Genomic DNA, 17,069 nt, shown 5'->3' on the forward strand with positions numbered 1-17,069 from the left:
GGGCGTGGGGTTTTTGCCTGGGCATCCCCACGGTTGGATTCCAGGCGAAAGGCCCATGACTGCCATCTCTGCCGAATGATCTTCATTCAGACATTTTCTCACCTGAGACGTAAGGAGGGGTTTTTCTCTTCTTCTGCCCTGTACCAACTGGGCACTTTAGAAATGTGAGGGCTCGGCCTCTAGGTTTCATTAAACCGGAGGTGGTTATTGTACTTTAAAATAATCCCTTTCTCTCCCAGACTGTATATTTAGGTTCAAACCTAGCTCCATGTCACTGAAAATTTAGCACGTAATCGTAGCTCCAAAAGTGTAGCACTTTCTACTATTTATGGTTTCACATTAAAACCGTAGGAAGTGTTTATTTTACCATAAGGGAGTAAACATCCTAGCGAATGTGAAACTCCCACAAGTAACTTCCTTATTCTGACCCAAGTAAAATTCTTTTATGCCCTTCCCGCTTCCCCCATGTCCACCATGCTCACAGGCTGGCAACTAACTTTATTGTGTTTTGATGTATTTAGTGCCACGAAGTGGACCAAGAAATATGAGAGTCTTTGGGGAAACAACCAACAGCCTCTCTGTAGCCTGGGATCATGCCGATGGGCCAGTTCAGCAATACAGGATCATTTATTCTCCCACTGTTGGCGATCCAATTGATGAATATGTGAGTCCGGTTCTCATCTAGTTGGACGTTTTGTAATCTCTTACCTGGTTGGAAGATGAAATTAAGCTTTTTTAGCTTTTTTCTTTGGGAGTGTACTGTGATTACAGTTGAGTCCTTGATTCTTGTGTGACAGTCACATTTTATATGACATCCTCTGACAGGATATTGTGACCATCCAGGTGTATCTGATGTGGCCTCCCACGTTACAGAGAATCAATGTCTTTAGGGTCGTTTCCGTTCTAAAGACAGATTGAAAAATTGTCTTATTGCATGAAATGCATATTTCAAGCCACCTAATTCTATTCATAGGAACTAAGCGTAGTGAGACATGATAATATTCTGAGCCACTTAAACTAATGTTCAAAAGATGTGACCATCCAAATCCTATCCTTTCTTTAAATCTAATTTCTCTACAAGATACCCCTTAAGTATTCAAGTGCTAACTGATGTTTCTTTTCTTTAAATTTAACATTTTTCATTACACTTTGGTATTGGAATATGCATAGTCTCATATTAGCTTCAAACTTTTTGTGTGTCACACTATCTCTCCAGAATCAGAGTTAGGTTTCTTGTAGCTTCCTAATAGCCCTCACCAGGCATATCCATTTGTTATGGATGGAAAAACTCACCACTCTTTAAAAAGTATAGTGATTAATTGAAGTGATAGGTCAGTAGAATGTTACACAAAATGTCGATGGTAAAGCAGTTAGGTCTGTGGTTTACAACCATTTTGTCACAAACCCTCTTGGATCATTCCCCCTTTGTTATCCTCATGTTATATTTAATCTATTTGAACTTGATATGTTAAACTCTAATTCAAACTCCTATTTCCTATTCATCAGAAACACATGTAATTGTCATTTAGAGTTTCTCATCAAAATGAGATAAGCAATATTACCACATTTAGTTTGCCAAAGCAAAGAAGCTCATGCTTAGAGTTTATTCAGCCTTTCCACGAATGAGTACTCAATATCCTCCCATTTTCTGAAAACATTAAAAATATAATTTCTTCCCCCGGTTCACCATTTGTAGTCAGGGGACTTTATGCTGGAAATCACTGGCACAAGTGAGGTACATCGTTTGTAGAAGTAAAGCATAGGGTTGGAAGAGAGATTGAGAGATTTATCTGGTTTACTTCCTCTTCATGGAGGTAGTTGACTGTATTTCCCATTTCCTGTTTTTCATCTTTTCGACCTAGTAGCATTAGCCAGGCTGTTATTCCTGAGAGTAGGCTCGGAGTCCATGTTTGCTCACCAGTGCATTCCCAGCAGCTATCACCATGCCTGGCCCACAGTGGCTTGCATGGTGCACATTTTTTTGCAGGGATGCATGAAAATGTAACACATAAATGGGAGATGGAGAAAAACATAGGGCTGCATGCTGCAGTAATCAGTAATGTGCACCGAGGTGTCAGGCATGTTCTTAGCTGTCATCCTCACAGTTTCCTCCAGAGACACTAAGTCACAAAGGTGGTAGATGGCTGACCAGGATTCAAGCTCAGATCTCTCTGACTCTCAAACCATTCTCCTGTGCTACACAGAGGCAGTGTAGACCTTGACATGAGCATTGTGCACCAGAAACAAAACATTAAGAAACCATTGCTGTTTATAGAAATATATAAAACAATGTTGTCTGTTTATAAAAATATATAAAACAATGTTGTCTTTTGATCTGGAAGCTCTCTAGCTGATCGGTAATTTGTAATTTCCCTACAGACCACGGTCCCAGGCAGAAGGAATAATGTGATGCTGCAGCCCCTGCAACCTGATACTCCATATAAGATTACTGTTATTGCTGTTTATGAAGATGGAGATGGAGGCCATCTTATAGGGAATGGAAGAACCGGTAAATATCTTTCCCTTTTATAATCTTTAAGTTTTGCGTTTACCAACGCATCCCAAATACTATATCAATACTGCATTAACATTTACATTAAACATTGAATTTTGAATTTTGGCGAAATGATATGGGAAAAGAATTTGTATTTTAACTTTCCAAACATCCACTGAAAGGAGAGAAAGGGGACAAAAATCTGCATATTTTGCTTTGCTTGAGATGATTTTTGTTTCTCCTTTGGAAAACCATTGCATATTCTCTGAATAATGGTTCAGTTTTGTGTGGTATCAGTAAACGATGTAGTTGCTAACTCAGTCAACGTAGTATCAGTAAAAACCACTATCCTGAAAGAATCTCAAGTCATAAATAAAGAAGCAAGATGATTATCAATCATCTTCTGTCTTTACAAATTTATCCATTTTTTTCTAGTGTACCAAGTAATTTACAGAAAATTATCAGTGTTCGGGCCCCTTTCTACCTTACACTGGTGTCAATTTCTTATTGTTTAGACCAAAAGTTCTCCAAGTTTTTTGCTCATTGAAATAATCTGAAGAGCTTTGAAACGTATTTATGCTGGGGTACCACCCTCAGAGATACTAGTGGAACTGGTCTGAGATATAGCCTGGATCCACTTATGTTCTAGTGTACAGCCGAGATTGAAAGCCAATGGTTTAGCAGAAAGTCAGGCTGGGCTATAGGTCTGAGTTCTGTTACTGGCCAATACTGGCATTCCTCTTTCCACTTCATTTTGCAAAAATCCACTTATGTAAATGATGTCAGGTTCCTGGCTACATTCGGTTCCCCAAAACTTTTGGTGCTTAAACAATCTTGACATTACAAAATATGGGAAAGGTGACATTTGAAAGCTCTCAAGAGAAAAGCATGATGAGAGTTGTTTTAGCGGTCTCTCCAGGCCAAGAATTTACATATTTACTGATACTCTTTATCTACAAGACTGAGTCAATGGGGACTCAATTTAGTGATTCAAGATGATTTAAATTTAACAACTTTTAATTTTTCACATTCCCTTGGGTTTTAGAATATATTTTGGTACTTTTCTGGGGGAAATGGCATGTTTCAGAATTTTGTGCTTATCAAAATATATAATATATAAATAATACATAAAAGATCTTTACCAGACTTGAAATTTCCAGGATATGCCAAAGCCTTTTGTAGTTTCTCTTGCAAAAAAGTTTTTATTTATTATTTATTTATTTATTTATTTATTTATTTATTTATTTATTTATTTTTTGCAAAAAAGTTTTTAAGTTGAATTCATATATATATATATTATATATATATATAATATATATATATATTAACTCAGTGATTACTCAGCATGCTGTCTAATAGCATTGGTTTACAGGGAAGGGAGGTGGAGGCAGTACCTCTGGAGCCGTGAAGATTTGCTCTAAGTTATGCTGGGGGAGGACAACAGGGTGCTGGGAATGAACATCATTTTAGTCACTAAGTAGCTATGTGGTCTTGGGCAAATCAAATCTTCTTTATGTGATAAGGTGGTTAGACTAGACAGTTTCTAAATTGCTTTTTGGCTCTAACCATCTGTAATCTATAACATGCTAAAAATGGTATGAGATCTCTTATAGTTTCTGTAATTCTGCATTTTAAAACCTGGGATTCATCAGTTCCTAAGTCCAACTTGAGTTGCTCTTTGAATTTGGAAAACCACTAAGCTTTCTGCTGAACTTTTCAAAACTCTTAAATTATTTTCTGGATGAGGGCATTTTAGGATTTTATTAAATTGTTCTCATGGGACCACACTATCAGTATACTCACAGAATTCTGTGCTCTCCTTGGTGTCAATGAAAGATCAGCAACCTGTGCCAATATTTGTTTGCAGTGGGACTGCTTCCACCTCAAAACATACACATCTCTGATGAATGGTATACAAGATTCAGGGTATCCTGGGATCCTTCACCTTCTCCGGTTCTTGGATATAAAATTGTGTATAAGCCAGTGGGTAAGGAAACATCTTTATTGTCATAAAAATGCATTAGAGAGTTATTTGTTTGTGAGGGAGCTTTTTATTGCATGCCCCATTATTAGATTCTCTTGGTAGTTCAGTTGTCACGTTGAAGCCCCTCTCACTAGAGGCAATATTCTTGGAAATAATGTTCTCAGCCAATAATCTGAAGTGTTATTGTTACTATGGGTGTAGATGAGACTCATTAAATTGCATGATTAAAAAGTTTGGCCCGCCTCATAAAATTACACAAATGGAATCTGTGTCCAGACATTCTGTATATTACTATGATTGTGAAATAATGCATATTTACTCAATATAAATTTCTATATTTTCCCATTATGTCAAGGTGTTATTCCATTTTGGGCATATGCATTTTAGTTTATTCCTTGTTAGTTTATTCCTTGCCAGGCTTGTTTTCAACTTCCCATTGACATTTACACCTAAATGGATATCACCTTGATTAACTGATTTGCTATCTTTGTTTCTATGTTCTGTCTGTATGCTTAGCAAAATGGAAGAACAATATTCTTTGTATCAAATGTGCCAGGGTATCTTCCATGCACCCAAAAAGGGTGTGAGCTAGGAAAAGATAAGGGAGAGAGGACAAGAGAAAGGAAACATGGGCCTTAAGAGAGATAACTGAAAGGAGAAGAAGGTGTTGGCAACTGAGGACCTTCAGTAACTGAACTCATGGAATGAGGACCAAGACAGAAATTCTTAAGTCATCTCTACAACAAATTGGAAAAATGTTAATTGGGTACCTACTATGTGTAAAGCACCATGCTGCCAAAGTGGGACTTAGAGAAGAGGCTTGAGGGTTTAGGGTAGTTGATTGTGTGATTGAATTTATTCATTAAAGGAACATTGATTACATATCTACTGCATTCTAGGTACTGTGCTATGTATACTTTGCAAATTAGAGTTGAGGAATTCAGGCTCTGCTTATAGTTTTGTATTCGCCATATAGTGGAACATGTGCTACAGAGAGCAAGTACATTAATAGGCCGTGGAATTAGTGGTGTTCATACTATCATTTGAGTGTAAGTTACTCGATTTTAAGGAAAATTTGAGACCAGTGGTGGAATATTTCTATGTTCTCTTGTGATTGTTATTAAAGGTTCCAATGAGCCCATGGAAGCTTTTGTTGGAGAAATGACATCATATACATTACACAATCTCAATCCTAGCACCACCTATGATGTAAATGTTTATGCTCAGTATGATTCTGGACTCAGTGTCCCCCTGACGGATCAAGGCACTACATGTGAGTCACATATCTTTTCATGGTTGTAAGAAAAAGTGTAGTACAAATTGCCAGGTCAGTCAACCAGTTTTAATTTTATTTCTTCTTAACATTTGCATGTTTCCTCAGCATTAAGTAAGTGGCTCTTTCTTCTTGTTCAGCCAAACAAACATATAAGTAATATAACTGAGTATACAAAAATATATGTGATATTTTTATTTCTCATAAAATATAGTTTGAATTTTGAAAGATAAAAAGTGTGATTTTATCCATGAATTATCTGTAAAATTAGTTTTGGAATGCTGTGTAGTTTCTTTGATAAAGGATCTTAAAACATATATTACCTAAGTGCATTGACTTAATTGAAAGTTTTCACAGAAATGCCATGATTATTGACTCAGCCCAAAGATAGATTTTGTTGTCACCAAGTGCCGAATTGCTATTTAAGGACTTAGAAGATAGTGCTTTAGAAAAATTTTACATGAGACATCTTTGTTATTTGTAGTGTCCAGTGGGACTATGTGGAATTTCTTTCCCTTGAAAATTAGTGATAGCAAAGGGGTCTGTTTTAGCTGTACTACATTTCCATGTATCTTTCCTGTGTGTTTCTTACAAGGAGACATACTAAAAATTTAGGCTTTTATTTTCAGCCACAGTGGAAGTTTCAGTTTTGTGTTATGATTAAAAGTATGCTTTTTTGTCTTTATTTGTGAAGTAAATCTATTTCTTTTTTTCTTTATTTTGTAGTGTATTTAAATGTGACAGATCTGAAAACCTACCAGATTGGGTGGGATACATTCTGTGTTAGATGGTCAGCTCACCGGGCAGCCACCTCCTACAGGCTAAAACTAAGCCCCGCAGATGGTATGTGTGCCAAAAAAAAAAAAAACCCAAAAAAACAAAACAAAACAAAAAACAAAAACAAACAAACAAAAAACCTAAAAAATGAAAAATAGTAAGAACTGAAGCACATAGTAGCAACATTTTAAACTTCAGTAAAGGAGATGCCTTCTCTCTACGAAATGATATATAAAAATATCTTTAAGTATAATTGATGGTAACACTGGCCTTTTCCTTTGTTGTCATAATCAGGAACCAGAGGACAAGAAATTACAGTGCGTGGATCAGAAACCAGTCACTGCTTCACTGGTCTTTCACCAGACGCTGATTATGGCGTCACCGTTTTTGTGCAGACACCAAATCTCGAGGGACCAGGAGTCTCTGTCAAGGAACATACCAGTAAGTTTTTGAGTAATCTGAAAGTCTCTGTAAAGCTTCAGGATAGAATGTTCTAGGTGTGGGAGATGTAAGTGTCTCCTGTGTAGGCACTTCTCCACAGTAATGATTATAATGATGGCAGATTCATGAAGAAGGAGCCTGTGGTTGGTTCAGGACCTTTTTCTACGGCAAGTCCATGCTGGCCCTGTTACAGAGTTGGTGTTATTTTTAAGGAAAGAGGTGCAGGAGGGAGACACGGTTCTAGCTGGCAGTAAGCAGGTGAATATGCACGCTGTTGACTTTTACTCATTTGATCCTATTTGAAGGCCTTTCATCCATCCTTTGAATCGTGGTTTTGCTTTTCACAGCTGTAGTCCATGTTTGAATGATTAGTAATGATACCAAATTTGGATAATATAATCTATGAGGGCCAATGATACTTGATTTGATATCTAGGACTGAAATTGCTCTTAAAATGTACTTCCCATGATATGAAATTTGCACAGGTTATATTCTTCTAATTACCATTTTTTAAATTCTAGCTGTAAAACCAACAGAAGCCCCTACGGAGCCACCCACACCTCCTCCCCCTCCTACAATCCCACCAGCCCGGGATGGTAAGTGCAGCTGCTGATAGGGATTTATGGAGCCTCTACACTATTGCCAATTAATACAGGGTGTTTTTGATGTACTCTTCTTGCTGAAGAGTTTTTCGATTAAAAAAACAAAAAAGATTGCCAGTAATTGTTTTGGCATATTTGGCGTGTATGAAATCAGTCATAAACAATAGTTCTTTGTTTGGAACTCTGCTTCCTCAATTTTGCAGATTAATGTTTAGTGATACTCTCCGTATTCCATAGTCACATGGTGGGCACTTCTGTCTCCTGGGTGCTAGCCTCAAAAGGCACTGTGTACCATTTTGGCTGTATCTTCAACTTACCCCTGGGGCCTTTGGCTTTGGAATTCCTGGCTTCTGCCCTGCATTGCACGAAGCTAAAAAATGTCCATTCACTGAAGTTTGAGACATAATTGTCACTTGTAGTGAACTGGCAAAAAGATATACTGAGCTAATGGGACAGGTCTCTCAGTAATCTGGGGCAATTTTCAGTGTTTTATCAGATAATTAGCTACTGTTTTAGTCTTTCTTCACATTCTGTTTCCAGCATTTAACTGAAAGAATTTCAGATTTTTTCTTTTTTTAAAAAACATTTTATTTATTATTATTTTTTTTTAATTTATGATAGTCACACAGAGAGAGAGAGAGAGAGAGAGAAAGAGAGGCAGAGACACAGGCAGAGGGAGAAGCAGGCTCCATGCACCGGGAGCCCGACGTGGGATTCGATCCCGGGTCTCCAGGATCGCGCCCTGGGCCAAAGGCAGGCGCTAAACCGCTGTGCCACCCAGGGATCCCTAAAAAACATTTTAAAATTTAAATTTAATTAGAATTTCAGATTTTAAAATTATTTTTCTTTTGTCTTAGAAGTTCTAGAATGCTACAACTTTATTAAACTTATGAAATAAAATTAAAGATACAAATTGTATTCTTATAGGACAAAATAATATTATGCAGGGCAAATAGTATTATTACAAGGTAAAATAATCATGGATTTCTTTAAATTAGACTATTGAAAGAAATTCAGTAAATAAACTTGGCTTAAAAATGTTAAATATTTGTTCTTAATAGATTCTACTTTTTAAAGCAGTCTTGGGCTCACAGCAAAATTGAACTGAAAATACATGGAGTACCGTATATAACCTACCCCACAGCCTGCTCCAGCATCAATATCCAGCACCAGAGTGGTGCATTTCCTACAGTTCATGAGCCTATATTGACAGATCATTTTCATCCACAGTCCACAGTTGACATAACAGTTCACTGTTGGTGCTGTTTATTTCGCATGTTAAGTTTTTATATACTAAAATTTTAATTATTTTTAACCCTCCAAGTGTGAAAATTCAAATCAAAGACATTATTCCTTCCCTTTCCTCCATCTGTATAATTCTAGTGGCCTAATTTAAAATGAAAAGACACCTTATTTGCACCAAATCGTTGATAATTATATACAAAATCTCCAGATCCACTGATGGCTTTTTTTTTTTGATGGCTTTTCTTAAATTCTGAACATCGTTAGTTTTCATTTGATTTCATCCTCATCTATTACTTGAGGCCACTCAAAACAGTTCCATGAGGAAAGAGCATATGTTTGGATTATGGATCTAAGCTTAGATGGAGTAATTTTAGAGCAGAAATTGAGGGACAGTTAGACTAGTGCTTCTCAAACTTTGTTTTGCATGTAATTTGTCTGGGTATCTTGTTGTTGCTAATCTGATTCAGGAGGTCTGGGGTAGTGCCCAGGATTCTGCATTTCTAAGAATCTCCCAGGAGATGCTGCTGCTGCTGAACTACACTTTGAGTAGTGGGGTGTTAGGCTACATTTCTCAGTTTTGTAATTTCATTTGAATGAAAAAATTCACGAGAGTTGGGGTTTCTTTGTTTTTTTCCCCCAGTATGCAAAGGGGCCAAGGCAGATATTGTATTCTTGACTGATGCCTCCTGGAGTATCGGGGATGATAATTTTAACAAAGTTGTAAAATTCATCTTCAATACTGTGGGAGCCTTTGATGAAATTAGCCCTGCTGGAATTCAGGTGGGTACTGTTTCATAGGTGGCTATTCATTCGTAGTGTCTTGCTATTTCCTTTGAATATTTGTTTTCGAGTAGAAAAGCTTTTCAGTATAAACTATGTTTTGAGTTCTGTTATTTACTATTTTCTTTCACTTGTGTGAAGGAGTTGGGTGTAAATGACAAATAGAGAAATAAACCTCCTCTAGGTATTCTCTTGCCTAGATGATACTCTTTTTGGAGACGTTGGGGCATTCCTACTCTGACTTCCTGCTTAAGACTTCCGACAATGATACATTTCCATAAAAGGTCATCTAATGTTCTGGAAACAGAACATTGGATTGTGATTGTCATACCCTGTTAAGTTAGAGGACTAAGTGATGAATAGTGACTGGAGTGGGTGTGTGGCATTTCATACTTGGCCATTGTGGCATCTTAGATTATGAAAATAAGAGATTTTGACATAAGCCACAAATAATTTCATAAGCGAATCACTTCTTTTATAGAATGTACTAAGTTTCAAATCCCCAAATAATCCTGTGAACACTTTTCCAGCCCGAGAAAAGTAAAAAAGTGAAGCTAATTAGTCTTAATTTAATCTGTTAGTAGCTAAGCCATTTTTCATCATTTTAGAAATTGAGATTTCTAATAAAAAGTAAAAAATAAGTACTGTATTTTATTAACTTCTATGTGCCAGCTATTTTATATACATGATTGTCAGCCCTCAAAACAACTCTATAAAGTAAGTATAATCATCTCCATTTTACTGATATGGAAACAAAATCCCAGAGATGTGGAGAACTTGTCCTGTGTCACATAGATTCTAATTGGCAGAGCCAGGATTTGAACCCCTTGAATTCTTACTATGAAGCCTGTACTCTTTCCAGTAAATCATACTGTTACTAATTTTGTGGTGAGTGATGATTATTATCACATACGTAGCGCTTTAATATTACCATGAAGAGTGGATGCAGTTAGTGAGAAGTAGTTGGCTGAGAACCAGTTGCTTAGCCAGCATTTGAGTTCAAGATGGTGTGTTCTCATTTCTAATCCTGGGACCTCATTCTTCCCTAGCTTTACTCAACCCTTCCTAAATCCTAGAAAAAGGATTTAGGTATTTTCCAATACCATTGGAACACAGCATTTTTACAATGTTGATAGTAATGACAATTTCACTGAAGATTAGAAATGAGAGAATTGAATGAGATGACAGTAGTCAGTGCTATAATACTAGCTATAAAGAGTTTATAATAGTCTGTGAGATCCAAGACACTTCTTTTCCCCATTAAACAGCAGGAGGAGCCACTGGGAAATTAAAATATAAAAAGAGGCATCATAACCTCACCACCAATCATGTTTCCTTTCAGGTCTCGTTTGTGCAGTACAGTGATGAGGTCAAGTCTGAGTTCAAGTTGAACACATATAACGACAAGGCCCAAGCCCTGGGGGCCCTCCAGAATATTAGATACAGAGGAGGAAACACAAGAACAGGTACGGTTAATCAAAGTGTATGTAGATCTTCACTCCCCAAAGCGTTTGTACTGAGGTGGAACTGAGTGTATTATCATATTTTCATATTCAGATTCTTGTCTGTTGAGTGTGACTAATGACACTTGGGTAGTTTTCACTGAACTGATACTAAAATGTTCCATGCAACACTCTCTAGGCAAGGCTCTCACATTTATCAAGGAGAAGGTCTTGACCTGGGAGAGCGGCATGAGGAAGAATGTCCCCAAGGTGCTGGTTGTGGTCACAGATGGCCGGTCACAGGATGAGGTCAAGAAGGCAGCTTTGGTCATCCAGCAGTCAGGTAAGCACAGGCATGAGTTTAAAGTCTAGTGATTACACTCCCTTTCTTAACAATTTTGCATGTTCAGGAATGATGGCAAAAGATGCAACTTCTGATTTGGCTTTATTGTTCCTGTTTTACTCTGTACTCCATACCCCTGAAATGTTAGTTTATGTTTAATCATGGATAGTTTAGCAATCACTCAAAAAGGACATGGTGTATATCTTTGTTGAAGATGTGGCTTGGGGTAGATAAAAGAGCAAACTGCATTTTCCCATAGTGGCTGAAAGGCTACAGAATGCAGTAATAGAGTGGGCCTAGAGCAGGCTTCCTTCCTGAATTTTGATGCTGAGTCCCTGTGCAAGGAGAAACATAGGGAAGACTTTAGCTTTAGCATGTCCTTTGACAGTGCAGATCCAGTGTACATTGCTGAAGGGAGGTGTAGTGAGGCCTCAGAAAGACATCTTTGGGGGTAGACCTCGAAAATCAAATATCTCCAGAACCTCCTGGCAACACTGTCCTTTGGGTTCATTTTCTAGGATTACTAGAGAGGGAAGTAGAGTTGACTTGCATTCACACCCTCTACACTCCTGAATCCCAACTGCCAGGCAGAGTCCAAGGTTAACATATTTTGGAGAGAATTCTATTTTGTGCATGATCTACTGCACTAAATTACAAAATACTTTGTTATATGGAATTTGTCATCTGCACATACTGATTCTTTGGCCAAAGTATGAGTCATGATTAGTGCTAAGTCATATTGTCTTCTCTCAATACAGATTGTTCTCTGCACTGTTTTTTTTTTAAATAAAATTTTGCCTTTATGTTATACACTTTAAGCAGACACCTACATATTTTGGGCTTTTGGCTGATTTAAGTTTGGAGTTATCAATACTTGTTCAAGTTACCTTATGCGTATCTCATTAGAGAACTAATTTCTTATATAGTCTATTTTTTCTACTTTCAAATTAAGCTTTTGGAGTGAAGTCTTTGTTTATTTGTATTAGCCTAAATAAATGAAAGTTTATTGCCAGTGGGAATTGTTGATTCCATTTTAAAATTGGCCAGAGTGCTGCCTTTGAGCCTGAGTTTGTTAAGAATATTGGTTTCAAGAACTCAAATTTTAAATGAGTCGTTTCTGAATTGCATACGTTTAAAATGTTAATGGTGCCCAAGAGAGCTGTAGAATGGGTGGGCATATCAGGCCTGTGGATCTCTGGAAGGAAACTTGCACCACATTAAGTCTTTCTGCTGTTAAAATGTGCTTCTCTTAATTGTTAGGATTTTATTTTAGGAACCCCAATTAATTGAGTTTTCTAGGCCAGAAAACAGGAAGACCTGGAAAAAGTACATATTTATTAAAGAGAGTTTATGTCAATGGAAAGGGCTTGCCGCATATACTCTACTAAGAAAATATAGCATCATTTCTGAAAGGATTTTATTTTGAATTGCTTACCCAATAAAGGATGGAACAGGGGATCTGTAATTTGCTCTCTAACACTGCTTTGCAGGGTTCAGTGTCTTTGTAGTTGGAGTGGCTGACGTTGACTACAATGAGCTTGCCAATATTGCCAGCAAACCAAGCGAACGGCACGTGTTCATTGTTGATGACTTTGAATCTTTTGAGAAGATTGAGGACAACCTCATTACATTTGTCTGTGAAACTGCTACTTCAAGTAAGTCCTGGTCCAAATGGATCCAGAATTTCCCTGTTTTGGAAGATAACTACTTAGTGGACAACTGTCTGTCCTATATGGGATCAAGTCTGTGCATAAATAGATTCTGGGAAATCACTTGGGAACCTGATGAATCATTGTTCCTATTGATATCATGCTAAATGTGTGTTTGTCAGAGGTCTGCTTTTAGCTTTGATGATGTAATATTCCTTGTATGGAAATGAAATGTTTTAATGTATCCTTTTCCCACCATCCCAATGCTATGACATTTGAGTAAATTAATCTTCAGCTTAGAAATGCATTTATAGAAGTACTTCTGTGAGATGAAGGTTTTCCCTATTAGTAATCAATTGGTATTTGTTCTGTCAACATCCGTGCTTCAAGGAAGCAATGAAAACACTGACTTTTGCGTGTGCACTCCATTTGGTTCTCATTTGCCTTTTTGAGTGTAGATTTTTGTTTTTGCCAAGACTTCAGCTTTTAAAATACAGTGAAGGACCAAAGATTAATTATTCAAATCAGTGTATCCTCTTCTCCATCCATTTCTGCCGATTCCTGGGATATTATGGAGACAGTTTTGTGGCTAGTATAGACCCCCGATCCTATGGAGGGCTATGCTTTACAAGTGTTATAGTTTCCCCCTATTAAACATTACTAAAAACTCAGAGCTGTGGTTAGAGGTGGCAGTAGTAAACAAATATCAGTGGTTTACTCTGAGAACTTACAGCTAAAGCTCAGAATGGAGCTGTGCTGGTGGACATGGGTCTGGAAGTACTGTTGGACTTGGCAAATTATGCCTTTGTATAAATTTAAAATCCCTTGGGAGAAAATTTCTTTAATCTATTGAAGAACATCTGAATATTTAATTCTTTTAAATTCTATTTTGATTTATTAAATTCTTTATTAAAATCCTTTAATTCTACTTTGCTATTCATAAGGACATTGCAAAATTCCCACTAGTACTGGAGAAATTTCAGAAAACATTGATTATACTAGTCAGTCTTAGAATTTCTCCTACACAAAGGAAGTGTACAAAGAATAACTTATAAAAGGTTAGATTGGCGTTATTTTTTATAAATGAATGAAAAATTACTTGATATATGTACATGACTGGCTTCTTTAAAAAAATTTTTTTTATTGGAGTTCAATTTGCCAACATATAGCATAATATCCAATGCTCATCCCGTCAAGTGCCCCCTTCAGTGTCCATCACCCAGATATGACTGGCTCTTGTGTGTATATAATATTTGTATATCATGTTGATGATACTTAAAGAACACTGTACATTGCAGGTTGTCCTCTCATTTATTTGGATGGCTACACCTCACCAGGTAAGCATTTATACCCTTGGACACATTTATTTCAGGATTTAAGCAATAAAATTATTAAAATGACCTCATTTTAATATTTGCCTTTTTTTATATAAAGGTTTTAAGATGCTTGAAGCATACAACCTGACAGAAAAGAATTTTGCTTCTGTACCAGGAGTCTCTTTGGAGTCAGGGTCTTTCCCCAGCTACTCAGCTTACAAGCTTCAGAAGAATGCTTTTGTGAACCAGCCTACAGCGTAAGTGTGACAACTAGGAGGTTCCTTCTCTTATAATGGACCTGACACTTTTTTGAGGTTCTTAGAATTTTTGCCCACTTCTTAAAATGTAGAAACTTTACAATTGTCAGAGGTCTCCTATCGATGATTTAGTTTCGTTTCCTTAAATACAGCTGGGTTAAATGTCCTCCATCAGGTCACACAAGGGACTAGGACTCAAGCCTTGCTATTCTCAGACCCAAGAATCTTATCTTGGTTCTGTAGTATTACGGATTATAGACCTTGTAGTATTTAAGGCTAGGATTGTAGATTTAAGGCTTCTTCTAAAGGAGGCTATTTAAACAGGAAATGAATTATTCTGCACATTTCTCCCTGTGGTGCAAAAGGACTGAATGGAGTAAGGGTAGAATGAGAGTCAGCATTCTTTTTAGTGTTTCAGATCTCCAGAAGATGAAATATTGTGGCCATTTTGCTTGTCCAAGATCAGACAGGCAGTGGTTAGTTTTTATTGGCCAATGTTCTGGCAATCTGTTGGGCAGCTCTAGCTGTTGTTATTTTACTTCATGAAAGTTTGCACCTGGGTATCATAACTAAAATATGTATTTTTGAATTCATTAGAATTAAAACACTTTACTGTTGAAAATATGTGTTTGGCAGCTTATAGAGAAAAAAGAACAAGAAGAAATAAAGCCTTTAGAAACTTAGGGCAGGGTCAGAAAATGATGTCTGAAATTTGAAATGCTCTGGGAAAGCTGATGGAAAATCCAGACTGAAACCAAAGCTAATTTCTTTTAAGAAAGCACAGATCATACTGTTGTAGTTTGACCACATTGTAAGTTCCTAACTCTTTTATGGTTAACCATGTTGGTTCGCAGCTTTAGGTTTGTCAGTGAACCTTAATTCCCAGTGTTTAACTTCCAGTCACCACCAGATAGAATTCCTACATTTTAACTTATGACAGCCTATTGTGTTCTTAAGAGTCAGAACTTGTGGCTGAAAGAAGCTAAAAGAAAAGCATGGGTACAATTAAATTTTTTTTCATAAGCACTCATTAACTGAGGAAAGAGGGAAACGGACTGGGCGAGAGATGAATTAATATGGAGGAGATATCATTTTTAACATGGAATATTATGAAAATAGTAGGTTTTTGCAAGTACAAAAGGCATCACATCAGCTTGCCCAGACATATGTTGCAAGAAGCAGGGCAGCATTGTATTCCAGATGCACTAGTGGTGTGCTACCAAGAAGTGAAACCTCAAGAGACATTCTGTGCCTTCTGTCAAAATTTGTGGAGGAATAACTTCTTTTCTGTCCAAGAGTTGATAATTAAAGCCTTTTCGCTACCTTCAGGAATGAAGTATTGTTAAATGGTCTCAGACAGCAAACCATTAATCCTGCTTCAAAGGTTCCCCCAAAACAATGACTGACTCAACTCGGGAAGAACACACGGGATCACATTTTTAGTCTAATAGTCTCAGAGCCAAGAAACACTTCCTTTTAATTGAATCACATCCTTTATCATCACTAAACGATTGCACATGTACATGGCCTTAACATTTATTACTGGTTTTATTTTGGGGGAACATGTAAGCTTCTGGAGATTATGTGATTTATTTGATTTCAGGGGAGGAATTTGGAAGTGTAAAAACTATTAGAAGTAGGGAAGGAGAAATTAAAACCTTAAACCATATGACTTATGATTTCATACCCCTGACATTGGAAATGAAGTATATTTAGTAAGATTCATTCTCTTTAAATTACATTCATAGATACAATGTTTATCACTCTATAAAATTATGTAATTTTATAATCATCTTTGTGTTTAGAAAAAATTAGGATATTAACAGTTATTAACAGTATGGGATGAAAGACCATTGGGCAATTTCTCAGACTTTTGTGCCCTTAGCAGATTGTAAATAATCTGTTAAGGACTTACATAATGGATATCTCGTGTTTGTTCTTTTGATGTTTCCCAAATTTTTTCTCTTCTCATATGCAGCCAGATTATTATGAATGGATTCTAATACTACTGATAATGAGATTATTGTACAAAGATTTAAAATATTCTCTATTTCTGGTGAGAAGTCCTTATTAATTAATTAATTAATCAATTATGTTTTATCCAACAGGGATCTACATCCAAATGGACTCCCTTCTTCATACACGATTATATTATTGTTCAGACTTCTCCCAGAAACTCCCACTGACCCTTTTGCAATTTGGCAAATCACAGATAGGGACTACAAACCACAAGTTGGAGTGATTGCAGATCGTAAGGATTGTTATCTTATTTTAAGGCACATGCATACATATTTTTGATTATGTTTTCTCTTTACTTCTTTTTAATAACCTTCTGACTATATACATATATATTTACTTGATATATACTTTTGTGTTTAAAATTTTAAAAATATATCAGTAAATATCCTAATTACATTTTATCTCAACCTAAATGATTGACTATTTTAGAAATCTCTCTAACAAGAA

At 36.6% G+C, this 17,069-nt stretch overlaps 1 protein-coding gene across 3 annotated transcripts in view; it reads left to right on the forward strand.

The window, feature by feature from the left end:
* The window catches only part of COL12A1 (collagen type XII alpha 1 chain), a 116,261-nt gene that overhangs the window by 70,925 nt on the left and 28,267 nt on the right, over window positions 1-17,069 (forward strand). For all 3 annotated transcript variants that reach the window (XM_072832326.1, XM_072832325.1, XM_072832327.1), the window contains 14 exons: window positions 522-664; window positions 2,380-2,509; window positions 4,362-4,481; window positions 5,605-5,751; window positions 6,478-6,594; window positions 6,823-6,969; window positions 7,491-7,565; window positions 9,457-9,596; window positions 10,939-11,062; window positions 11,238-11,381; window positions 12,872-13,036; window positions 14,329-14,367; window positions 14,465-14,603; window positions 16,712-16,854. In XM_072832326.1, the coding sequence (XP_072688427.1) occupies window positions 522-664; window positions 2,380-2,509; window positions 4,362-4,481; window positions 5,605-5,751; window positions 6,478-6,594; window positions 6,823-6,969; window positions 7,491-7,565; window positions 9,457-9,596; window positions 10,939-11,062; window positions 11,238-11,381; window positions 12,872-13,036; window positions 14,329-14,367; window positions 14,465-14,603; window positions 16,712-16,854 (1,773 nt within the window). The remainder of the gene's footprint in view (window positions 1-521; window positions 665-2,379; window positions 2,510-4,361; window positions 4,482-5,604; window positions 5,752-6,477; window positions 6,595-6,822; window positions 6,970-7,490; window positions 7,566-9,456; window positions 9,597-10,938; window positions 11,063-11,237; window positions 11,382-12,871; window positions 13,037-14,328; window positions 14,368-14,464; window positions 14,604-16,711; window positions 16,855-17,069) is intronic.

Source organism: Canis lupus, chromosome 7 (genome assembly GCF_048164855.1).
Source record: "Canis lupus baileyi chromosome 7, mCanLup2.hap1, whole genome shotgun sequence".
NCBI classification, from domain to species: domain Eukaryota; kingdom Metazoa; phylum Chordata; class Mammalia; order Carnivora; family Canidae; genus Canis; species Canis lupus.